A 24,481-nucleotide genomic window follows, 5' to 3' on the forward strand; every position below is an offset into this window, starting at 1 on the left:
CAGAACCTTTTTATTAGACCCCTCATAAACAGTGAGGGCTGTAGGGAAAGTAGTAAAGTTGCTCTTATTGTTTTAACATAATGTAACAAATGTATAGCTTGTGGGTTAGGGAAACTCTGCCAGAAGAGTGACTATCTGTGCAAGTCGTGTGTGTGCACACGCACGTTACTGTCATGACTATTTGCATGACATAATCCCCTCGGGAATACAATAGAACAGCCTGTTCTTGACATGTGTCAGAAGCTATTTTCTGATCATTAAATGGAAAAAAAGAAAAAAAAAAAAGAAGCTAGTGGAGATGTTCTTCCAGATTCGAGTCCAACCAAGGGGAAGTGGAGGCAGCTGAAATGGAAGTCACCCCGACTGCCAGGCAGGAGAACAGCAAAGTGACTGTAGGAAAGCAGATCTCCACAGGCAGAGACTTGGGGGCCAAGTCATAGAGGGGAGAAAAGGTATTTTGAGAAGAAACATCACTATAAGGGCACAACAGCAAAGTAGTCTGTTGAGGAGGAAATACAGTCCCCTAAAAGAGAGAACTTGACTAACTCAGAGGCAAATACAATTTCTACTTCCAGTGGGTCAAAATACAAATGAACAGCACAAGTTGGGGTGGGGTGGGGTGGGGAGGGGGCTGCACGGCCCATCAGCAAGGCCCATAAGCTCTAACTAGGCAAGAGATAAAAATGTTGCACAAGTCTATTAGTAGCACAGCTGAGAAGGGAAAGAGCTGGTCCATTACTCGCTGGGCAGGGAAAGTAATCAACAGATGATGCTGAGATGTGCTAAATGTGTTTGTGCTTCAAGCCTCGCTAAAAAGGAGAACCAGGAGAACTGCCACCAGCCGCCTAGTTACAAGGAAAATGAGCAGCAAAAGGGCTTCTATCCAGGCTAGAAAAAAAAGAGACAGCTGGTTCCTGAGCTGGCTTTACCCAGTTCTTTAGGTAGTGCAGGATGACTGTTTTCAGGTTTGAAACCATCTACCTTGCCTCACCTGTTTACAGCTTTTTGTCTTTCCTGGCTGGTATTTGTGGGAACAGCCTCCCGTGTCTTTTCTAGCAGGAACTGCTCCATTTTAGGAGTTTCCCTCTGCAGCCCTGTTACTCCCTCCCACCACTTGTCCTGAACGATTTGCTTCTGTCCCTGGGCACTGAATACTGTCCAGTGATGTGACTGGCTCCAGGTGAGGATATGGAACATTTTTGGAGGACGGGTCAAGCTTTCTTGAAACCAGAATTACAAATAAATAAATGAACAATTATTGTGTAATAAATTATATTCAATAAACCAGGTCTCTTGACAGCCCTATTCCAGCTGGGGACAACTTTGAAGCGTGCCACTTGCTACTCCATAGGAGATTTTCCTACCTGTGACCTTATCTTCAGCGCAGGTCCGAGTTTCAGCCCCATGTTGTTCAGTAAGTGCTCTTCTGTCAGGAGGGGCAGGGTCTCACCATCAATAGCCTGCTCTCGGAATACCTGGAAGAAACCAGAACGCAGGTCCAGGCTTAGAAACGCCAGTGCCCCATCAGATGTGCTCATCTCGCCCTTGCACAGAAGGGCACCGTAGAAAAGGGCGGCTCGGAGAGCCTCCGTGGTGACCTTGGCCCTTCTTACACACGAGAGGCACACACAGTCCTGTATCCACAGCTAGGAGCCAGCAAGTACAGGGAGACACGTGGGAATGTGAATTAGGGCTGGTTGGGCCAGTTTAGATAAAGCAATACTTTTTTTTTTTTTTAATGTTGGGATGGGGCGTGACTTTTTTTCTCTGGTTTAGCAACCAAACAACTGACCTAAGTGCGACATTATGAGTAAGCCCAGCTGACAGCATGTGATAGCAGGTTTGAGAAAGAAGAGTGACATACCCAGGGGCCCCAACTCCAAAAAGGGCAGAAGACGTAGGAGAAAAGATAAGAATCTAAATTTTGGCAAATCCTAGGTCACTCACGCTTGTGTGGACATTTGGAAAAAGTTGACCCAATAGACTTCAAAAGTATTTGCAGTCTTCAGTGAGGCATATGCAATTGAGAAAAGGAGGAACTTGCTCGTTCATGCATCTCCTTCTCAAAGCTGCTAATTTCTAAACCAGTCACCAGGCAAAACATGGAGCACTTTCTGCAGGTTAGATGGATTCATGTGCAACGCTCAGTTTTGCACTTTTTTCTTTGTGGGGTTTTTTTTTTTTTTTCCTGTCTCCTTTGCCTGGGATCTATTACAACCATCCCTAGAGCGTGCGAGCAGCCTGGCGAATGCAGTTCCCTCGTGCTTTTGACTCCTATACCCAGCTGGGATCAGGACAAGCCCTCCTCGGTCTGTTTTAGCACTAGGTCCTTTCTTTTTCCCCAGCACTTCTAGCAACACGCGCTAACAAACATCGCGGTGCCACCGTACTGAGGTGGCCAAGCGGCACCGTGAAACGTGGCCTGATGCCAGCGAGTGGAGTGCCCCGGCCTCTCAGCCAGCCTCCATTAGCAGTACAGCAACTCTCGTCCCCTCTCCTGTTAGCTGAGTGAAGCAGAACCTGCTGATGTGTGTACATACAATCACAGAAATGACAGCAGGGTTAGGATCATCTTATAAAATGGCAGTTTCACATGAACACTTTCTAATACACCCAGCCATGCAAAACTACACCATCTTAACACGTTCCTAAGGACAGAAAAAAAAATACTTTGTTTTGCCTCTGTTTCAAATGACAGGGTCCCGCAAGGTTTTCCACCTAGCATGTACCGTGTTACAAAGGTCTGGATACATGGTCTTACTGCTCCGTTCTTCGTACACAGAGCAGGGCTACACTTACACCAGCCTCCTCGGGGTGTTTATTCTGACCTACAGGCTCAACACTTGAAGAGTAAACTGCCAGCGTTTGGTAAATTAGCCAGCAGGTTCCCCTCGGTTCTGGGAGGTGTCGGGCAGATACCTGGGGTTTCTTACTAACCCCCACCTCCGCTCCACGGCATTTTTTTCACACCCCAGCCCATACTGGATGCCCACCCAAATGAGGTGTCTGTGGGGCCCGATCCTGCTGTCCCTCCGTGCCATGGCTCACCCACAGCATTATTATCACTAAACACTATGGCGAGGGAGGGGGTTTCAGTTTACTCCAGTGGCTTCTTTTTCAGCAGCAGGCCGTAGCCCAGAGCCATCCCTTCGGAGAGTGGCGGTGGCTGTCAGAGCCAAGGCAGCAAGTGGTTTTAAATGCTGGACTCCACCAGCAAAGCTGCTCATGACTGCAGCATGTGTTTCTGCTCTTTGACCTAGCAAAACTCACTATACCAATTTCTTTTCCTTCCTCTGAAGCCAACGTGGCCGGGAGCCAAAAGCCTCCCTTCCCTCAGCACTAAAACCCTCCACAAAAAGCCTTAATTTGAGAAAGGCATCCCCGTTGGGTGTTCCACAGGTCTTGATCCACTGCAGGGACAAAGCTGAATATTGTCAAGGGCTGAAATCAGGCATGGCAACTTTTGTTTCTGCTGAAGTTTTCTTGTTTGTCTGAAACATGTTTCTAAATGCACAGCATACCACCAAACTCTTGCTGGGTTTTCCTGGCAGGAGAAGCCTGCAGACCAGTGCCAGACCTCCCCGGCAGCTGTGGTTTTGGAGAAGAGAACACAGACAGCTCTGCAGTTTAGAGCCACGGAGCTGGGTCGCCCTCGAACACTGGCATTTTCACATAGTAAAAAACCTGTTAAGCGCGTAACCATAGCGCATAAAAACGCATCATCCCTTAAGCCACGCACCCCCTGCAGAAGGCAACGTAGCAAGGCCACGACAGGAGGCTGTTACAGCACCTCCCATTATCGTAAAACATTTTGTTTGGAATGCACCGGGAAAATTGCTGAAGCTTTGTCTCGGCAAGCTATTGATTTCTTCCCCACTGGTCTACCAGGAGCTGGCGTGGAGGGTGTACAGGGATGATCCTTCCACGTGGTGGTTGTGTTAAAGGTTCCTGCACGTTTCCTACTGGCCTAATTCAGAAACTTCCAGCAACTCTGCTCTCTGTTGCTCAGCGCAGGGATGCAGACAAACCACACCACCACCAGCGCAAGAGCACACGGTTTGGGGCGGGGGGTAACAGAGAACGCGAGTAGCTGTATCTTTTGGTTTTAGAGCCTTTTGCTCGAGCTCTCTTCAACAAATGTAGAGTCCTGAACCCATCATCCATCCCCTCATCATCCTCGCCAAACCCAGCCCCTGAACTCCCGTCTACACACACAGACCTGCTGCTCCTGTAAACACCCACCCACCATCTTTTTAAACCAGTGTCCTTCCCCTCCCGCTCTCCATAATCAGAAACCGACCCTTCTCTCTTCCACACACCCAGTCACCCTGAGCACAACCCAAGCACAACCCACAGCGCTGCCATTCCTCTTGGCAAATGCTACACGCACCCCATCGAGCGCTCCCTTTCCTCCAAAGAAGCACCAGTTTTACTTACAGGTGGTTTTAACGAAGCACGTTGTGATGGGATTAACATCACCATCACGGTTCGGGGGGCAAGGAAGGACAGACTTCAGATTGAAAACGTGTTATCCTGTCACCTCAGCAAGAAGGGGGAGGTGTGGGACAATTCCAGGTTCCCGCTTCCCCATCCCCTCTGGAGGGACGCAGGGGCACGCAGCTCTCCCCACGGCCCACTACCACATCAGCACAGCCTGAAGGAAATTGCTTCCCCCGAGGCAGATCTGCACAGTGCTGTCCTAACGGGCAGAAGCAGAGGTGCTGAGCTTCACCTTTCTCAAAATGGCTGGGGGTGGGTGTAAATTCTGGGAGAGGACACTTCCCTAATGCAACTAACAGGGGGAGACAGCGAGGGCCGAAGAGGGGGAGGCGACACATTTTGAGAAATCCAATTCTAGCCAACCTGGATGTCAGAAGCAGAGCTCTGCACTCCTTCGCTGTCAGTCAGGGAAGCTCCTCTGTCCAACTGGCATGTCCGGAAAGCTCCTGCTCTCCTTCCTCCCTTTCAAGACCTGTTCTCAGCCTAGGATGTCTCTCTGCTGAAAGGCTGGATTGTCCTGAACTTTGGCCCTTTGCCTCTCTATCTCTGCCACTTTCCGTCCCTCCCTTCTAAGCACACTATATCCCCTTCACAAGCTGCCCCAGACAGCTCAGGAATCTGCGCCTTCGCAGTTGGGGCGTTCTCTCAATGGGGCATTTATAATGGACTCGAGCAGATGCGGAAGCAAAAAACACAGGGTTGTTTTTTGTATTGCACCTCACGCTCTCACACTGAGCAGCCTTTATGAAGCCCCCATTACTGACAGATGTTTCAATTCTGCTATAATGAGCTTAAAAATCCCAGTCGCCATCACTCTGCGGCAGAGGTTACTTTGCTGCCTGTGCAGGCCGGGTCTCTCGCAGCCCCACGCTGCCCTCACAACGCTCTGGGTGAAGCAAGAGAACGCGGCACCTCCTGCCAGGCACGGCGAGCTGCCTGCCCCGAGCCAGGGACCACTGACAGCCCCTCCCTGGGGCAACAGCTCCACGCAAAGCCACAGCCGTGCTCAGCTCCGCGGCAGAGCGCAGGGCGCCTCCTGAAAGCACGAGCTGGACAGTGAGAGATAAGTGACACTAAGCCACTAACGGTGATGGACCTGTGACTCAAGATGGTGACCTTGCCCCTACTGCCATCCTCTGCCTCCTGCTGTCCATCTGCAAGGCCCCTCACACACCTTCTCAGGGTCTTCACTGGCAGTGAGTAGCTATTGAGCAATCCACTAATAAAAAAAAAAAACCCACAACCAAAAGGTGGAGGCCCTGCAGGGCTCTGTGATAAACCTTCTCCTAAGAGGAACAGTGCAAGTAAAACAGGCACAGAGGGGAGAGGGAGAGAGTAGGGGCTTGCAAGGAGGAACATTCCTCCCGTGACGCTCTTGAGGCTGTTACAAGATTTACCTGAGTGTACTCGGTGCAGCCAGACAGGTTGGACACAAAGCTGCACACATCCTCCACCGTCCATTTGCTGATGTCTTCCAGCGCGGGGCTTTCCTCACCATCCAGAAACAGACCTCCCATGGTGCCTGGATTGTTTGGAGTTGGGGGGGGTAGGAAGGAGGGGAGGAGAAAGAAACATAAATCATTAAAATCCCACACGGACAACAACTCGCCTGCAATCTGAATATTTTTCTCTAGCCACACATTCATCTTTAATGACCTGTCAATTAAAGCACTGGGCAGGGTCAATTCATAGGCCTCTTCCTCCTGGAGGTCCCCAGCTTAGAAAGGGGGGCAGGGGAAAGGAAAAATCCTAGCTAATGCATTTCATGTGTTTAATGTTCTTCAGCTGCGGGGAAGAAATAGGGGGAGGGGAGAGAAAAGAAAAAACCCCGAAGGAGTGTTTCTCCACACGCACCGCAAAGCGGAAAACTCTGACTGCCCTGTGGGTTTCTTTCCACCAACCCTTCTCCTGGCTACGTGCTCCGAATGATAACAGGCCCCGGCACCTCTCCCTGGTGGCCCGCTGCCTCGCCGGAGCGTGAATCACTGGAGAACGTCTTGCTCTTTCCAAGTGTTCGTTTTCAATCCACCCTCAGCCTGAAATATCCATCGGATCGGTCTGCCCCAAAATACACCGCCCTCCGCTCCGCCGCAGGAGCGGGGCATCTCCTGGCCGAGCGTCTGACGGGTGACAGGATGACCCCTGCCAGCCCCCGCGACACTCTGCAGACAGCCCAGCTCAATTCAAGCCGATATGTCAATTCTCCGCAACGCAACAGCGGTTCAGGTCCCAGCCCTGTCAGCAGAGACGAAGGTGATGGGTTCCAAAAGGGTGGAAGTGAGCTCCCCCGCTGCCCTGCGTCGCCAGAGCCTGACAGCACGGGACGTGCACACGGGGAGAAAACCGGGCTGGAGCCAAGAGAGGAGCTGGGGGAGAGGCACGGTGAATAAGAAGTGGCAAAACATTGGCCAGGTTAACTCATATCTACTGTGGTATGTAAAAGGAAAAGCACAGCAACAAGTAATGAGGAAGCCTAGTTCCAGAAAACACCACTTTGAGGAAGAAAAGAAGAACAACAAAACAGGCAGGTGCTATTAACCTGTGGAACTCACCACTGCATGATATAATTTAGACCAAGAGATCCAGAGGACGTTTATAGGCATGTGAACATCCATGATTATAGTGGGTAAAGAAAGAGTTTCTGCGGGGTATAAACTGTTATGCTTCAGGGCACGAAGCAAAAAATTACCAGAAAAAAATATCTCTCCCAGGGGTCTAACATGACAAAATTATCTGTCCTGTAGGCTTAAGGTTTTCCCCTGAGGCATCTGATCAGCACCATGGATGTAACCCCTTGCTGTGACTCCTTTGCTCCTGTCCACAGCAGGTCGGATAGCATTTCTGCAAGGAATGACAAGATAACGCGGGATGCAACAAAATCCTGGTGGGGAGCACAAGCCCAGAGAACGAGGAGTGGCCGGTTCCCCGGGGGAAATGCACCAAGAGGCGCAGAAAGAAAAGAGCAAACAGCAAAGCCGCCCGCTGAGTCTCCGCGAGCCGGTTGGCAAAGCCGCCAGCACAGTCCAAGCTAACAGGAAAAGCACAGGATTTACAGAGGAAGTTATCATGCCAATAAGATACTTTTTAAAACAACAGCAGTCTGCACAAGAAGCAGGCAGACGCTATGTAATCATTTCCACTACATTTCCGCTCCCAACTTCCCGCTTCCCTTCCCAGCCTCACCCTCCGCACTGGTCCTGCGGCTGCACCACCACCTCCCGCCCTCCCTCCCGCCGCCTCCTCTCGGGGAAGGCGACAGCAGCGTCTGCTTCACCCCGAGCTGCAGAGCCCATGTGCATCTCCGAGCGTCGGCATCACCCGAGGAGCATCCTGCCGAGAGAGGCCCGGCCACTGCTCCCCCAGAACCCCAGCGCGAACAGATGAGTGCCAGCTCAGCACCAGAACGTCTTGGGTGGAGCCATGGGGAGAGACAGGAGCCCTCCAAGCAGCTCTACCTTCCCCTCTGGAGCAGGGACGGGGCTGTCCCTCTCCCTCCCCATGCCTCAGGGACTCGGGCACACCTTTGCAAGCCTCCCCACCAGGCTTCTTACCAGCCCAGGACCCTCAGGGCGCTCGCTGTGGGCAACAAGCAGACTTTTTACACCTCCTTCACATCCTTAGTCTCTACCACAATCTTTTCCTTCTCGCACAGGGCCCTCTCCCCACCAGCCCAAGGACCAGGCTTGCAAGACGCTCAGCTTGCTGCTCCCAGGACGTGCCAAGCGTGGAGAGCTCGTTGCCTCCCACCTCGCCAGCCTGTGCCCCACCGGAGGCCAGGCAGCCCCTCGCCCTCCTCACACCCCTTCTTCTTCCAGCTAGAAAAAGCTTCAAATACTTGTGTGTGTCTGATAACAGCTGCAGAGAAAACGATCGGCTTTCCTGCGAGCTCGGCGCCTGTCAGCACGGGAGGTGGAGGCAGAGGCTGCTGCCAAAGAGCCAGCGAGCACTTTCCTTCCCCTGGCCACCGCCAGCTACCAGACAGACAGACAGATGGACACGAGCCCTCATTCTCATTCCTACTGCATTCCATTTTCCAGGAGACAAACTCACAGCTGCTTATGCTAAAATTCACAAAACACTCAAATGGCTGAGGGCTTTTTTTCCTTTTTTGCCATTTCAGGGGAGGGTTTTTCTTTCTCAGGGTGGGGGGTAATTCTCTTTCTCCTTTTTGGAAGAGTGGCTGCAGCTCGGTAAATAGAGGAAGTGAAACTGAACTCAATTATTCCAGGCACAGTCAATGCTCGGGCGAGACACCTCCATCTGCAGCCAGAGCAAGCGTCTCTGAGGGGATCTGACTGTAACAGCCAACTGCTTTAAAATTAGGTACTTCCTTATTCCAAAAGCAAGCCAAGGATTGAATTGCAGCAACACAGTGCTTGGGAATGAATTCTCCCGTCACCAGCCAGCCAGACCCATCCTCGAGGTTTAACCTCAGCCTGCACAGAGTCACGGGCACTTCCCAGCTCCCCACCAGTGTGGGCAGAGATTTAGCCCAGCCGCTGCCTCCCCAGCTGACAGGGGCAAGGGGGAAGGTGCAGGGCTTCCCTGCAGCCCCTCTCCTGCACATGTGCTGGCAATCCTGGGACCGCACGGACTGCGGGATCATTTGCAGGGTTACTGACATCGCAGCAGAGCTGGGCTAGCAACTGCTTCTCCTACAGAAGCCTTTCTCCTCTGTGGTTTTCTTCCCTTTGTCTCTTCGTGCCCCCAGAAGAAAGGGAGGGAGAGGTCAAGATGCACACAGATGCACGCACAGTAAGCCTGCTGTGTCCAAGACTGAGGGCAAGACAGGCCCGCTGTATGGGAACAAGAAATATTTTCCATGTACCCACACACAGAGAAATATAATACGGCCAAAATATTTATCTCAGAGAGTTTGTTTTCCCTTCCCATTTATACCAGGAAAACAGGGACTGACTGGTGGAAATATTCTTGGGAGGGGGAAGGTAAATACCAATACTTTGGGTTCAGGCCTATTAGAATTTCTGCGCCACAGAACTGAAAAGCTAGAGGGTGGAAACCTACTTCCACTGGAGTTAGTGGCAAAACACCCCTGTTGCCTGCAGAAAAGCCCAAAATCTCACGGTGACTGCAGGAGAGCTCAGCCCTGGTAGTTCCAAAGACTCAGTCGCCATTCTGTGTACGAAGTCAGGGCTGTGGAGCCCGGGGTTCGGGTGTGCCCCCTGCCCTTCTGCTCCCACCTCAGCTCTGTCACCGGTCTGAAGTCACCAGATGCAGGAACAACCCCAGGAAGGATTTCCACAGGACAACACAGAAGCTGATTACTGTGTCCCTCTGGCCTCAGCGTGTACCTAATTTACAACTAGCACAGCACCAGCCCTCAGCACGCTGCGCCCAGTCACTGGCCCTCTCTGATTTTAAAGCCCCTAGAGCAGAAGGGCTCCTGCCCTCCCTCCCGACCCTCCTTGGGAAGACACTGCACCGTCTGCTCCGTCTCCACGCACGGCTGCACCCACTCACCTCTGCTCTGGCAGTTTGGAGAATGATAACAAATAGGTGCCAAGCGGCTGGAAGGGACGCACCTTCTATTATAATAATGACATGTCACTGGATCCTGCTGGACTGCGAGGATGCATAAAGGGCACATCTATTCCCTGCCAGGCCTCCTCTGTCTTGCTCTGTGATAAATGATGGTCCGAGAGACTGGTAATGGATTACGGAGCATTTCACCAGATGGGGCCCAGCGTGTAGGGACTGAAAAGAATCCATCGTCCCAGGCCAGTGTCTTGTAGACAGGTGTCCACGTAAAAGCCCTCGCCACCCATGCCGTGATCCATTTATAATTTCCCTCCCTCCTCCCGATATCCAGCTGCTTCAGAAGAGAAGCCAAAGGTTGAACGGGTCAGGGAGAGCAACCCTTCTGGCCAGCCCAGCGAGGGAAAGCTCTGCTGCGAATCCAGCAGCCAGGCTGCAACGGGGCCGTCTCTGCTGCATGGAAACACCCGAGTTTTGGCTCCCGGCATCACAGGAGACAACTCGGGCGCCAACTGGGAGACCAGTGCACAAAGCAAACCCACTTGGAAGTCAGTCCACCGAGGGGTTCAATCAATTTTGCTGCCGCTCTCTAGCCCCTCTCCCATCCCTCCCTGTGCGTGCACCCCCTCCTTCCCGCACACCGGCGCGGGCTCGGGTCACGGAGCGGCACTGGAAGGCTTGCGTTAATTGCTCTCCAGACTACAGATCGATAGAAGGATTTTAGCCTCCTGCACACTCCATCCTTCACCTTTTCCAAAGGACGGGGCTGGAGGAGGGTGGTGGGAGGAGGAGGGGAGCAAGGCTGCTGAAACCTTGATGAGATGAGGTCATCGAGCAGCCGCCAGATCCCCAGAAGGCAGCTCAGGGAATCGACCCAGCTCTGGCTGCCTCATCGATATTCTTCCCAGTAGGGATGGAAAACAGTGCTCTGCCTCCAAAGGAGGAGCCTCCCTTGGCCTCAAGACCAGAGGAACTGCCTGAAACTCAGTGGTCATTTTCAGCCAGCCACTTCTCTCCCCCCTCTGGCTCTTTCTTTCGGCCTGCCGTGTTACCTGCCCTGTTTAGGTGGCTACTTTAGAACACCAGCCCCCAGCGTGCTGCACAACATCACAACCATCCGGGCTGAAAGAGCAGCCCTTGTGCAAAAAAAGATTACAGAAATTATCTGGCACCAGGGGAGAGGTGGGTGCAGTTCTGTCTTCAGGTGGTTTGTGCTCCCCAAGGGCCAAAGTAACACATTTTTCACTGACACACGTTACCCCAGCACACCCCACGATCCCTGCAGCGTTTGCATCAATCCAGCCCTCAATATTTCAGCTGCTGAACTCCCAGCTCCCCCATCGACCTGCATGGTGCTGCATCAAACAAGACGCCCTGTCTTCCCAAGGCTGTTTCAGGTGAGAGCTTCTGCTATGGAGTTGTTCAGTGCCTACCACAACAGGGCCTAACCTCAGTGCTGCCGTCCGGCAAACAGGCAATATTAACAGTCACGAGAACGTGTGAAGCAAGCCGAAAGGAAAAGAGCCCTCAGGAAAAGACCTACAGCCCTGGAACAGGCTCCACAAATCAGAAGTGCCTGAAAACTGGGCAGTGAAACACAGCCCTGCTCTTTGCCGAGGCCTCGAGACAGGATCGTGATATAAATTTGAAGTGATAATAATAAATGGCCTATTACAGTAACTTGCGCGTTGCTGGGGGAGGGAGGAAACCCATCTACAATCCAGGCCTCCCTGCAGAGCCTCACACAAGTGATGAGCACCACAGAGCCGTGCGTTTCCCTTTTTAATGGCCAGGAGAAAAAGGCTCCTGCGAGGAAGCCTCAGCAGCCCAAGGCAGCAGGAATATTTATCATGTTGGCCACCTGCCTGTCATAGAAAAATCGCTTCCTCCTTCCTGGTTGGAAGGCAGCTCTAATGAGTGATGGGCAGCCGCGTTCACAACCGCGGCAGCTCTTTGCATAGAAAACAGGCAGCCTCGGCGACCCACATGCCGTGCCCCCCCTTTTCTCCCTCCTCCACGTGGCAGGAGGTCCTACCTCCTGCTAATTGCTCAGCCAAGTAATTAGATGAGGCAGATTTTGGCTCTTGGCTAGGTTAGCGGGGCTGCCACCCTGCTCTGCCCACAGGAGACCTCCGGGCAGAGCAGCTACCAGGGTTGGAAACCCCACTTCGTACTCAGTGCTCTGTCTCCAGCCGTGCCGGCCTTCGCTGCCCACCTCCACAGCCCAAGGGACTGCGCCACGGGGACCAGAGAGCTGGCAACGGCTTCCCTGCCCACCCGTCCCATCCAACAGGCACGAGTCCAGCTACACCAGGGCCTGAGAGACTGAGAAACACACCAGGGGCAGGGGAAAGAGCCCATCTACCTCTGCCCTGGGAAGGAGGCACAGCAGTGGGAACTCAGACCCTTCCAAGGGCATGGGGCAGCCAAGATGTCTAAGTCACAGAATCCCAGAATCATCTCGGTTGGAAAAGCCCTTGAAGATCCTCCAGTCCAACCATGAACCTCACACTGACCGTTCTCAACTCCACCAGATCCCTCAGCGCTGGGTCAACCCGACTCTTCAACCCCTCCAGGGATGGGGACTCCCCCCCTGCCCTGGGCAGCCCATTCCAACGCCCAACAACCCCTTCTGCAAAGAAATCCTTCCTAAGAGCCAGTCTGACCCTGCCCTGGCGCAGCTTGAGGCCATTCCCTCTTGTCCTGGCGCTGGTTCCTTGGCTCAAGAGACTCATCCCCCCTCTCTGCACCCTCCTTTCAGGGAGTTGGAGAGGGCCATGAGGTCTCCCCTCAGCCTCCTCTTCTGCAGACTAAACCCCCCCAGTTCCCTCAGCCGCTCCCCATCAGACCTGTGCTCCAGACCCTGCACCAGCTCCGTTGCCCTTCTCTGGACACGCTCGAGTCATTCAATGGCCTTTTTGGAGTGAAGGGCCCAAAACTGAACCCAGTAATTGAGATGCAGCCTCACCAGTGCTGAGCACAGGGTTAAGATCCCTTCCCTGTCCCTGCTGGCCATGCTATTGCTGATACAAGTCACTGCTGGGGAACTCTTTGACACCCCATCCCAAAGGTGCCATCCCACATGCTACCCTGGAAACGTCCCAGATATGACACTCAGCAGGGAGAACAACGCCGCAGCCTTAATCCTTTCATTTCCCTCGCCTCGAACCATGGCGATGCACAGAGGGGGAACCAAGCACGTGGGAACCAGCCAGCGCCCCCCAAGCCCTGCGCATCCCCAGGGCCATCGGCACCTCTCCCTGCAGAACAGCCTCAGCCTGGCTACCAGCCCATGGCCTCTGCCCGCACGGGGCAGATCCGGCTACCCCAGGGAAGCTCTCCTTCCCTTCCTCTGTCCTGCTGTGCCTAGGTGTTTCTCTCCAACCTGGCCCCTCCGGTCCCCACTCCTTGGAAATCCCATGAGCACAGCCCAACAGGCTTGAGAGCTTCTCAGGCCACCCTTCCAAATACAAATACTTCTGGCCCTTTACTTTGCAGGGCAGCACGTTGCAGCCATTAATAACTTGTGGCCTCTCCCTGAAGCCCCCTATAATTTACTGTCCTGGAACATGGCTTCCAAGGAAGGCCCCAGCAACTGCAAAATCCTTTATTCCATCATATTGGGATCTCCCTTCTCACATGCTTGGGACTCACTTTGTCTCTGCTGGCCCTCTTTATGAGTCTTGACTTGCTTTATTGCAAATGGAGTCCTTTATACTAATTAAAAGAAGGTGCTTGGTTCCCTGCAGAGAAAAAGAGAACTACGGCCACGCTGCAGAAGAGTAAGGGGGCAGAGTCCCACTTCTAGCACGCTGCAAAACCTGTCGCTGCGCCAGCCAGTAACTCAGCAGCACTCACCTGCATGGAAGTAGGGGCTCATCGTGTAAGGGAATCCGAAGGGCAGCGGCTGAGGTGGTGGGATGGAGGCTGGCGGGAGATATTTCACCTCGTTTTTGTTGATGCCTGGGCCGAGCAAATGGCTGGGGGATTCGGCACTGGAGGAGCTGCAGGGGGCATTTTGGCCAGCAGCCGCTTCCCCCAGCTCCTTGGTGCCTTCACAGACTTTGCCCGTCTCTTTGCACTCCTTAAGCTCAGCGGCCGAGCTGCTGCTCTCAGCCTTCAGGCTCTCGGGCTTCTCGTCGCTCACGTCCGCGTCGCTCTCAGAGTCCTTCATCTCCTCATCGTTACAGTCTGGTGCCCCGTCGCGCGCCCGGGGCTCCGCCAGCTCCTTGGCCTCGCTCAGCCCCTGCGGCTCAGCGCGGTGATGTGCCGATTTGCGACTGCCCCGCCGGGGCTGCTCCTTGGGCGGCGTGGCGCTGCTGGGGACGCTGGGGTTGAGGGACAGCAGGGGAGTGTTGTTGTGGCGCAGCACCAGCATGGCGTTCCTCCGGGAGAGCTCCTCCCGCAGCGGGTGGCCCTCGGGGATGTCGTGCACATTGCGCAGGGCCGGGTGGTCGGGGGGCAAGCCAGGGTGCAGGCTCAGCGGGTCACCAGCCAGTAGCCTTTGCCTGTGGAGATTCTCCAGCTCCTTCTGGCGGATGATCTCGGCCGACATCTCCAGCCTAAATTGGGAGAGGCAGAGAGGGAAGGTCGGCAGGGGGGAGAGCTCTGCAAATAATCCACCTCCACACCCACACATCCCTTCCATCGGTCTCGCTCCGTCGCCTGCGCACAAGCTCATCCAACACCGTGCCCCACGTAACTCTGCCCGCTGCTAGGCAAGGGAAGGAGAAACCCAACCCCGGCCCAGGCAGGCTGGCCCTCCACACTCTTTACCTTGCCAGGTTCTGCTTTCGTAGCATCTCTTGCTGCCGCGCAAACATCTCTGCTTGTGCCGGCTGTAGGAACCCGTAACCTGGGGACGGGGAGAACAATAATCTGGGGTTATTAATCTCAGCACTGACTCTTTGCTAAATCAGGGCCAGCTCCCCAGAGGGCTAACGGAGCAGGAAAGGGCAGCAGAGAGCTGCCTGTCTGTTCTAGAGCCCGTCTATACCCTCACTCCCAAGGCAGTGCAGTCTGCTGCTGAAACATGGGACCAGGGAGGCTGGTGGGGATTAAAAGAGAGAGCAGCCAAGGCAACCTGCTCCTATCACTGCAAAACAAGGGTGAAGTCAGCACAACAGTAACAGGGAAACACAGAAAACGTGTCCGGGCTGTTTGGCTGAAGGACAGTTTGTCACAGCCTGCACCTTCGCTCTACCCACTTCCCCCAGCTGCTTGCAAGCGTTTCCCGTGCACTCACCTGGTGTCTGGCAGAGAGCCGAAGGCACCCCAAGGAAGGGAGGTCTCAAGTGGGGCCCCAGAGCAATATGGGGCGCATTCTGGGGTGAAAGCAGAGGCGGTGGGTGGGATATCTCCCTGCAGAAATCAGAAAATAAATTCATGTTGGAAAACCTGGAGGCTCCATCCACAGTGGCCAGAGGGCCCTGGCTCAGGAAGAGCCCGCAGACGACCTGCGTTCCGTACCAGAGGCTGCTCCCAGACAGAAAGATGTCTATTCACCCACACGCAAAACTTTTAAAAGGGACAGAAAAAAGAAAAGAAGCAGAACTAGAAGGGGTAGGAAGCAGCCGGGTCTCCACAGGTCCCACATACTTCCCACCTTGATATGCTGCTTGCTTCCGTGGGTTTTCAGCTGGGCTGTTCAAAGGGGTTTTGGCAGCCCAGGGCTAGCAAAGGCAAGGCTGAAGATGCTGCGTCTGCCTGTCCCCTTAGCAAGCTTGGGCTTCTATCTCAACTACCTTACAAGTGAAAAGGCATTCTGTATTTTGGGAGCTGGAGAGTGGGTCTGGGAAGATTGAAGGCATCACTGGCAAGCCTTGCAAAAAAAAAAAAAAAAAAAAAAAATCACTGTCCTAGCTGGGACAAGGGGTGATCTTTAATTCTGGAGAGAAAAGCTGTAAGTGAGGTAGAGGAAGACACAAACAGGAGAGATGGGGAGAGGGATGTGAGCAGGAAGTGCCAGGGGGTCAGGGGAGAGGCGCACTGCTGGGGAAGGGGTGGGTGATGCTGGCCAGAATGGGTAGAGCAGATGTAAGGTGGCAAGCAAGCTGGAAGAGGCAGGTTTGAGGGGTGGGGAAGAGCACAGTGCCTGGAAGCAAGGCAGGTAGTGCTGGGGGGGGCGGGGGGGGGGGGAAGCAAAGAAAAAAGCAGGAAGGGAATAAGAGCCAAGGTCTCTTCCATTAGTCAAATCTGCCCTGGGAGCCTGCAAGCAAATCTCTGCTTTCCGGCTGCACGTCTCTTAATTCCTTTTGATGGCCACTTACAACATTATTACCTTCACCAGGGCATCTAGAGGCAAAGCCAAGTGCTGTGCCGTTTATTTTCATTTTACAATATCTCCCTATAAAATCTGCTTCAGGAGAGACTGGAGGGCAAGAGAAAGGGAGCAAGAAGGTGCATGTGACTTTGCAACAAACAGACCATACGCACAACCATACCCCCCTTTTTTCAGTGGGGGGCTGACGTGGGATGTGGGGTACCGTGAGAATCCCACACAGCTGGGGATGGGCTCCCACCATGGCTCGTGAAAAGCCAGACAAGGACTCTCTGGGGATGAGGTGGGCAAGGAAAGGATTCTTGTCCTTTCCCTAGATCTTCCTAGTGTAGTTTTATCCTCATTCTGTGCACTGCCACACACTGATCCACAGCGCACAACGGGCTGAGATTCCCCTCCGAAATTCCTCCTTCTCCCCACCCCTTGCCCATCTGCCCGTCCCTGCCTCCCCCCTTCCCGTCTGTCTCTACTCCCCTTCTCCCCTTCCCCTGGCTGTCTCCATCTCTCCTTTCCTCCTCCTTCCTCCCCTAGCTCTCCTCTAAACTAATTGCACAGCTCGCTGTGTCTGGAGGAGAGCCACAGATCGATCCGTCGCTGTTGAAATGTTAATGCTAATCGTATAACCGCTCCGCCAGCACCTCGCACTTCAGTGGCAGCTCCAATTAATCTCAGGTAACGCAGCGCGTGACCTTCGGCTCAGAGCCGGGGCAGCAGCCAAGCGATGCTTATGTAATTACACCATGAAGTGTGTAATCACCTGCCCTAATCCCCGAGGCCTCACAATTAGCCGAGGCCTCGGTCGCTGGGCTGCCAAGTGCTTTGCCACCCCGGACAGCCTGCAGATGAATAACGGACAATTAAAGCGGCATGACGGGGGCTAGGAGGTGTCCGTTCGATCGTAATTAGCTGTAATCATGGGGAGACGAGCCTGGCAGACGTGCTGTTCGTTTTATAAGAAGCAATTTAGGAAATCAAGTCGCTTTTAACCATTCCATGGCCAGGCGAGCGGTGGCCATGCCCTCCTTGCCTTTTATATACGTGGAAAAAGGGATCCTGCACGAGAGCGAATGCACAGAAGCCCCAGGTGCGGGCTGCAAACAGAGAGCTCAGAAGGAAACGCTAAAAACAAAGAGAGCTTCTTGATTTTAGGCAGGAAGAGCCAATCTGTGCCCAGGAAGCATTCTGTTTGACGGGGATCAGGACCGGGCACTGGGAAAATAAAAGGTTCTCCCTTTGGTGGCAGCCCAGTGTTAATCAGAGGTTATTTTTGTGCTCTAATGTTGCACTGCGGGACCTAACTTTGATCCCTAAGGAAGTCACATCAGCTCCAGACTCCGCACTTCATTCCCTCTGTCCCCTCATCAGAGCTGTGCAGCTTCCCTGCCTTTTGGGGCAAGGGATCAACTCCTGCTGTGGAGTGGCCAGTGAGCCATGCCCCGGGTGGGGAAGGGGGGATGGCAGGACCAAGCAATTCCCACAGGATCTGATCCCGCTGCCACGCACGCGGCTGAGCACCGCAGCCTGCGGGGGCTCAGAAGGGGCTGGAGGTGGTTGTGTAAGAGGGGCTGTAAGAAACGCATCAGGAGAGACTTCGAACGTGAGAGGTCAGCTGCTGCTTACGTTACACATGCTGGGGATGTGCCCAAAGGTTTAGAAAATTCAGGGAGACACACTTCCACGTGCTGTCATCATGTCTGCCCGACACAGTGGATCACGTGGAGACCCCGGGGTTGTTCTCCACACAGGGCAAAGCTGCTGGGTGAAGCCAGAGAAGGGAGGCTGCATACGGCCAAACACGAGGGAGTCACTGCACCTTCTCCTGCCACCCCCCTAATGCTCAGCACCAGCCCCCAGCAGTAGGTAACTTAAAAAGCAGGTATGCTCATAAACACTGGGGGTCATGGGACTCTCCTCCCTGCAGGTGGACTGACAGTCACGCCGCAGAGTCCCCGAGGAGCAGTTACCACGAGGGACAGAGGCTTGCTGCCGCCCCACAAACCCAGACGTCCAGACGTGGAACCTCTCGGAGCCTGCCACCGCCCCCTTCCAGCCCATCCGCCCGATCCTTGGCACCGAAACCTGGCCCAGGAGGGAGGGAGTACGACCAGGTCATGCCCTGGCACGGAGCTGGGAAGCCCTCCCAGGCTGCCCGGTACAGATACAGCCAATTGCTGGGAAATGAACTGGCAACCCTGGAGTAAAAAGCCCCGGAGACCTTAACAAAGGCTACTGTGCTTTTAGACAGATGTGCACCAAAACACAAATCCTTGCATCCTTTCTCAGGTACAGAACAGCCTTCCACCCCCCATTAATTTTCTTCTTCCTCTTCTTCCACCCCTCAGAGTAAGGGCTGAATTACAGTCCCATACTCTGAGAATGTGAATTTAGCCCTTGGCAATTACATCTGATAAGCCTTGTCCTTACCTTGCAGAGAGCAATTCTGTGTTACTGCATATTCCTCCCCCCACCCCCTTTTTTTTTCCCTAATATGCCAGCTGGAGGCTTGTGAGCAGGGTATTAGGGGATTTGCACTGCATGCTGCTAAATTTGATATGTCCTTTAACAGGAGACAAATGGTTCACAAGGCTTAAAAAGTATCGACTTTTCTTTAACAATAAGCACTAATGGCCTTCAAATAATCAATATTTAAAGTCATTATGGGGTTACACATTATACTGTTAAAACCAAGCCTTTCACTTTAACCCCATCATATCCTCCCAAGCCCAGAGCAGTGCTCCCCCCGACTCACTCCGAGCTCCAAAGGAAGGCTCCGAGCACAGGCTGTGACTGGAGATGTGAGAGGGTCAGGAAATGCAGATTGAAACCGGCAAGGCATGGAAATAAATTTAGAACGGATGGAAGAGGGGGAAAAAAAAGAATGCATGAAAGCTCTGCTTTCTTCTGCTTTGCATTTGATAGGAAGAGACACTTTAAACCTGAGGTAATAGGGAGGCAGCACACAGCTCCTTGCTCGTTTGCCATCCACAGACACTGTCTGTGCCAGGAAGGGAAAATAAATAAAATGAAAGGGCTTTCTAAAAATGGTGTTTGGGATTTCCAGGCAGAAGGAGACACGTTCTAGGGCAGCAATGAGGCCTGGACACAGACAGGCTCTGGTTTATGCTGCCAAGGGAAATTGCTCCCTCAAAATCCAAACTGGTGCTAAAACCAAATTAGTTAAATCAGGTCAAGCTCTTTGGCCTTTGCTCTGCATAACATTCAGCCAGCTGGGATCTGCGGAGGAATCCTCCCAGTGCAAAAATCAAAGAGGGATAGAGCATTGAGAGCAGAGCGGGGTGCGAGGCTGGGGTAGGTAAGAGTAGGAGAGAGAATGTGTCCAGAGAGGACAGGAGAACATGCCCAAGGAGCCAGGAGTGAAAAGGAAAGCCCCCGCAATTCAGGGGGGAGGAATTAGGTGGTGAAAGAAAAAATGGTAGCAACAGCAGATGGAAAGAACGCAATCCAAAAATCCTTGCTGGGTATTTCAGGCACATCTTTGCACAGAGAAAGGCCTCTGGCTGATGCACAGCGTTTGTCAGCTCTCTGCAACGGAAGGGCAATGAGTGCATCTTGGAGACGCTGCGGCTCCCGCTCCCAGAACGCTCCAGCCGAAGGGCTCGGCTTCCCGGGGCCCCAGCAGATCAGGATGCCGATGGCATCTCATGCAGGCAGTATTTCTTGCTCCTTGGCATTCCTCCTGCCTTCACCCCATAATTGTCTTTGGTCCTGGAAGATGAATTGTGTCCCTAATGCTTCTTGCAGACAGTACCTGAGACGGCTGGCTGCTGTTACCGGAGTACCTGCCTCAACACTTGCCCTTTCTCAGGCCGGACGCTGCCTTCTCGCCCTCCTGTGGGAGAGGGGCAGGTCCTCCCATGCAGACCCTGTGTCACATACTGTACGCACGCAAACAAGCTCCTAGCAACTCCTAACACAGAACTGATGCATCACATTTAGCCGACAAGCTTCACCACGCTGATCACACTGTTAAGCAGCTCATCCAGTCTAGTCTCAGCACCCGTGAGGGTATGAAAGTTTTTCCCTAAAGCGGTGGGGGGGGGGTGTGGGGTGTGTGTGTGAATGCAAGTGCTCCCGAGGCTTCACACGCTGTGAAAAGCAGTCTGCTCAGTCCAAAGTCCAGACTACGATCAGGAGTGAGTTCTGCAGCGTGTACCAGGAGGTGAGCATCCTGGGTAAGAACATGCCAGGCTAAACGACCCCAGCAAAACCAAGTACATTGCCAACAAATTTTGGAGACGAGATCCAAGGAGTAGGAGCCAAGCAACTCTGCATCTCTGCAGGGCACAGCCACCTGCCATTTTTGCAGGAGACAGAGCAGTTTGGAGATGGGAAGTACTCCAGGCTGGAGTAGTTACGATGACACCTTTTAGTTGTACCCTTTCCTCTTCCAAGTCTTTTTATAACACTGAACTCAACCATCCTTTCATACAAACCGCCAGGTCCTGGCGCTCTATAATCCAAGTCTGAATCGATCTAGAGAAGGAGGTAGGAAACCAAAACCATGAAACCAAATGGATTCTCAAGCCTGCAGCTTGAGTCTACTTCTGGTGAGACAAATCAGTTTTTCTAACGTGAGACATATCAGTTTTTCTAACTCTTTTCGACAGATGAGGAAGCTGGAGCAAAGAGGTGAAGGGACCACTACTCCGCTAAAAGGACCTCGGAACCTGGTCCAAGACAATCTGTACTCGGCGTGTCTGTGTGCACACACACGTGTATCAGCCCCCTTCAGAGCCAGGACCCACCCGCCTGCCTTGCCTTACTATCACTAAACCTACCAGCCTGTTTCTGGCCGGCAAAGATGGATTCTAACTAGTTGACAAACGTCTGAACACACCTACCTTCCCAAGTGTTCCCTAGCTCAGACTCACCACCCACCTCTTCACACCTGGAAACTGGAAAACTGTATGTATAGTTCCCACTAGCAAGGCGAAGGACTCTGCATTCCTGTCTTTGCAAAAACAGCAGCACTGCCCTGATAAATAAAACTGGGTCACCAGTATGAGTTTTCCCCCCTTGCTTTGCCAGACGTAATGGCTGAAGTCTGGAGTGGCTAATTATTCTTGCCCACAAAGCTGCTGCACTCGAGAGCTGACCTGATCCCCACAGATCTCCCGATAGGAAGCTGAAATGGAATTTTAACACCATGCCAAACAGTTCACATCCCCCTGCATCATGCATTATTACTTCTGCTCCTGGGAAAGGAGATGCCATAAATCTACCTACAGTTTGCCTACATACGTTAGCCAGCTTCCTCCACTGCCTTCTCCTCCGTCAGTGCCTACCTCAACCTTTTAAAATTTCTATACCTCCATAATAAAGGTGCACAGAGGCTGCTTTGATTTACCCTGTTGACAAAGACTATGGCAGCCAAGTACAAAACCCAAGGCTAACAGCAACAGGGAGAATGGAAAGGAGAAATTAACACTTACAGTGCTTTACAATACGTGGCCACGGCTTCTCCTGACGTACCTAAAAACGCCTGTGGTGCTTTAGCAAAACAGCAAGAAACAGTTTGCAGGTGACAGCTCCAACCAGGCCGTCTCCGAGCAGGAGCAGAGTGATACACACTGACCCGTAGTGACAGGCGGGTGGCTGCAGACCTCTGGGGAGCAATCACCATCACGTGAACCAACGTCAAGCAGATTTACCAAGTCATGGCTATGGGGCATCACTGTAGCTCCCCAGCAGGACTCCCCAGCTCTGCTAACCGAGGATTATCACACCCGAGGGCCTGGCCAAGGAGGTAGGCCACACAGGGCCCTCTCACACCTCCCTGGGGGAGCAGATGGCTGCAGAAAAAATGGGCAGTTTGGTCTGCCATGCCTTGGCATGGGAGAAGGAGGAAGCATGGGATGTACCAGGCCAGCCCCCCCATGGTGATGTTTCACATGGTTTGTTTCAAAGTTCCTTGGAGAACTACGCTGCATTTAGAGCAGTAGGTAGGGTCTGAGGCAGGAGCAGTGTGGGAAAACAAACCCAGGGCTGATAACATGCTACGAGCCTTGTTCCAGTCTGCAGACTCCTGACGAGACTACAAAGTACACAGAACAGAGAAAAAGCTTCTTCGTTTCGTTCCCACCAACAGGGCCACAGGCTGGTCTTGCTTATAGGCAAATAACTAGACCTTTACAAGTGGGTGCAAATGTCCTTGCTCCACGCAACACACCACATTATACTGCCCTTGGAAATGAGGTGCTCAAAGACCTTCCCAAACGTTAAATACAACCTGCTTTCAAACTGAGAACCACTGTCACCATGCAGCAAGAGAAACCAAGGCACAGAGGGACTCCTGCAAACTTAACCCGAGGTCCCACTGATATTTCTCTTAACATCAAGGGCAGGTTGTGCCCCTGCATGTTCCTTTCCCCCACCTCACCTCACTACGATTTCTCTCTCACTTATGCAACTATTCGTAGAGCTACTTGGAGAACTGAATCAAGGTGAAAAGTAGTGGTCTTTTCCAACCGTTAACTCCTGGCCTTCAGCCTCTGTCCCACGACCTAACGAGCAACTTCTCTCTTCCTCCCATAACTGGGGAGGAACACTCACTGCAGTCCTCTCCTTAAACTGCTAGATAACACCCTCTTCCCAGACTTAACGCTTCCTGGCCTAGCCCGGCTCCATTTGCTAGAACACCTGCCTGGCACTGGCAAGTACCTCTGGATTTGATACATATCTAATTCATTTTCAGTTTGCCCCTCCTATGTGCAGCACCTCCCCAGGAGCAACCTCCACCCTTCCGTACGTGCCTTTTCAGCCAGGCCTCCGGCTGGCCTGGCACTTCTCCAGGCCACACATAGCTGGAGAAATTTTCCCGATGACTGGCTGCACTGAAACTCGTCTATCTCTGCATTCCTCACAGGTCTGCCTACAATCCACACGGACTAGGTTGGATTTTATTAGGTGGGTTAGCCAAAGTACACCCTGCAGGAGAAAGGTTTACCAGGTTTGCCCGGTCCCTACACATTGCACACCCATTGGTCAGAAAGAAGGAAAACCAGACAGGAGCTCCAAGGCTGTGAATGGGGGGGGGATGACACATACACGCGCAAGCTACAGAACTAATATTGCAGCCCTCTGCCTGCCCCCACACCAAGATGAAAGCCAGAAAAGTCTAGATACTAGAGCCTTTCACAGCTTTTCCCGTGATCACAGACTGGTTTGGGTTGGAAAGGACCTTAAAGATCATCCAGTTCCAACCCCCCTGCCACAGGCAGGGACACCTTCCGCTACAGCGGGTCCCCAAAGCCTTTGGGTGATACCCAAAGCCTTTGTGTCCCCGTGGCTGACAGGCCCTCTCCCGCCTCTGCTACCCTTGTCAGAAACGCATGCAGCTTTAATTTAATTTCCTTCTGAAGTTCTTGATTGCGGAGGGAATGGCTTATGGCAGAGAGCAAGATAAATGAGCTAGAATTTCCTGGGGGTGGGAGGAGGGAAATCAGCTTTCCAGTGCTCCTATCAGTGGTAAAGGCAAACTGTGCCTCCTTCTTCCTCAAAAAAAGAAAATTTCTTCTCTTTCCATTCCATCCTAGAGCATTCGTTCTCTCTCATTATCTGGGGCTACTATAAAACGCAAACTTCAACATTCTTAACTTGCTCTGTGCCAAAGACCAGCGTCTGCTCTGGAGATCCAAGGCAGGATTGGGATCGCTGCCACGGGGCAGCCAGTCTCGGACCTGGATGCCCATGAGCACAAGCACATGTCACCCCCTCGCCGTTCCGACCCCCCACATGTCCAAGCCCACCCGCTCAACCACACTCCAGCACCTGCGCAACGCCCAGGGGAGACGTTAACGCTTTACCGGGGCACCCCAAACCTCCCCGCTACCCTCGCCCAGGCGCACCCTCCCCTCCTGCACCCTCCCAGGTCCCCTGCACACGCCTTGGGGTGCACACCGGTGCCAGAGCCCCCCCCTACCCCCCCCCCCCACCCCCAACCCCGCGATGCTGTGGCGGCTGGAGCAAACCCCGCCCCGGGGCGTGGGTGAGGCTCGGCCGGCCCTTGCCGGTACCTCTCGGGGAAGTGGGTGTCCCTGTGCTGGGGGAGGCCCTGCTTCCTCCGCTGGCTGGACGAGTTGCTGGCCGAGGGGATGTGCGCTTCCATCGCGCCGGGGTTCCGCGCCGCCGCCGCCGCCGCCACCTCTTGCCGCGCCCGGAGGAGATCTGGGGGGAGGGAAGGGA

At 53.3% G+C, this 24,481-nt stretch overlaps 1 protein-coding gene across 6 annotated transcripts in view; it reads right to left on the bottom strand.

The window, feature by feature from the left end:
- The window catches only part of SAMD11 (sterile alpha motif domain containing 11), a 175,223-nt gene that overhangs the window by 3,125 nt on the left and 147,617 nt on the right, over positions 1–24,481 (bottom strand). For all 6 annotated transcript variants that reach the window (XM_074848458.1, XM_074848456.1, XM_074848459.1 and 3 more), the window contains exons 8-13: positions 24,313–24,463; positions 15,242–15,357; positions 14,773–14,851; positions 13,855–14,558; positions 5,898–6,022; positions 1,365–1,475 (exon numbers count right to left, since the gene is read on the bottom strand). In XM_074848458.1, the coding sequence (XP_074704559.1) occupies positions 1,365–1,475; positions 5,898–6,022; positions 13,855–14,558; positions 14,773–14,851; positions 15,242–15,357; positions 24,313–24,463 (1,286 nt within the window). The remainder of the gene's footprint in view (positions 1–1,364; positions 1,476–5,897; positions 6,023–13,854; positions 14,559–14,772; positions 14,852–15,241; positions 15,358–24,312; positions 24,464–24,481) is intronic.

This window comes from Strix aluco, chromosome 22, assembly GCF_031877795.1.
Source record: "Strix aluco isolate bStrAlu1 chromosome 22, bStrAlu1.hap1, whole genome shotgun sequence".
In the NCBI taxonomy this organism is placed as follows: domain Eukaryota; kingdom Metazoa; phylum Chordata; class Aves; order Strigiformes; family Strigidae; genus Strix; species Strix aluco.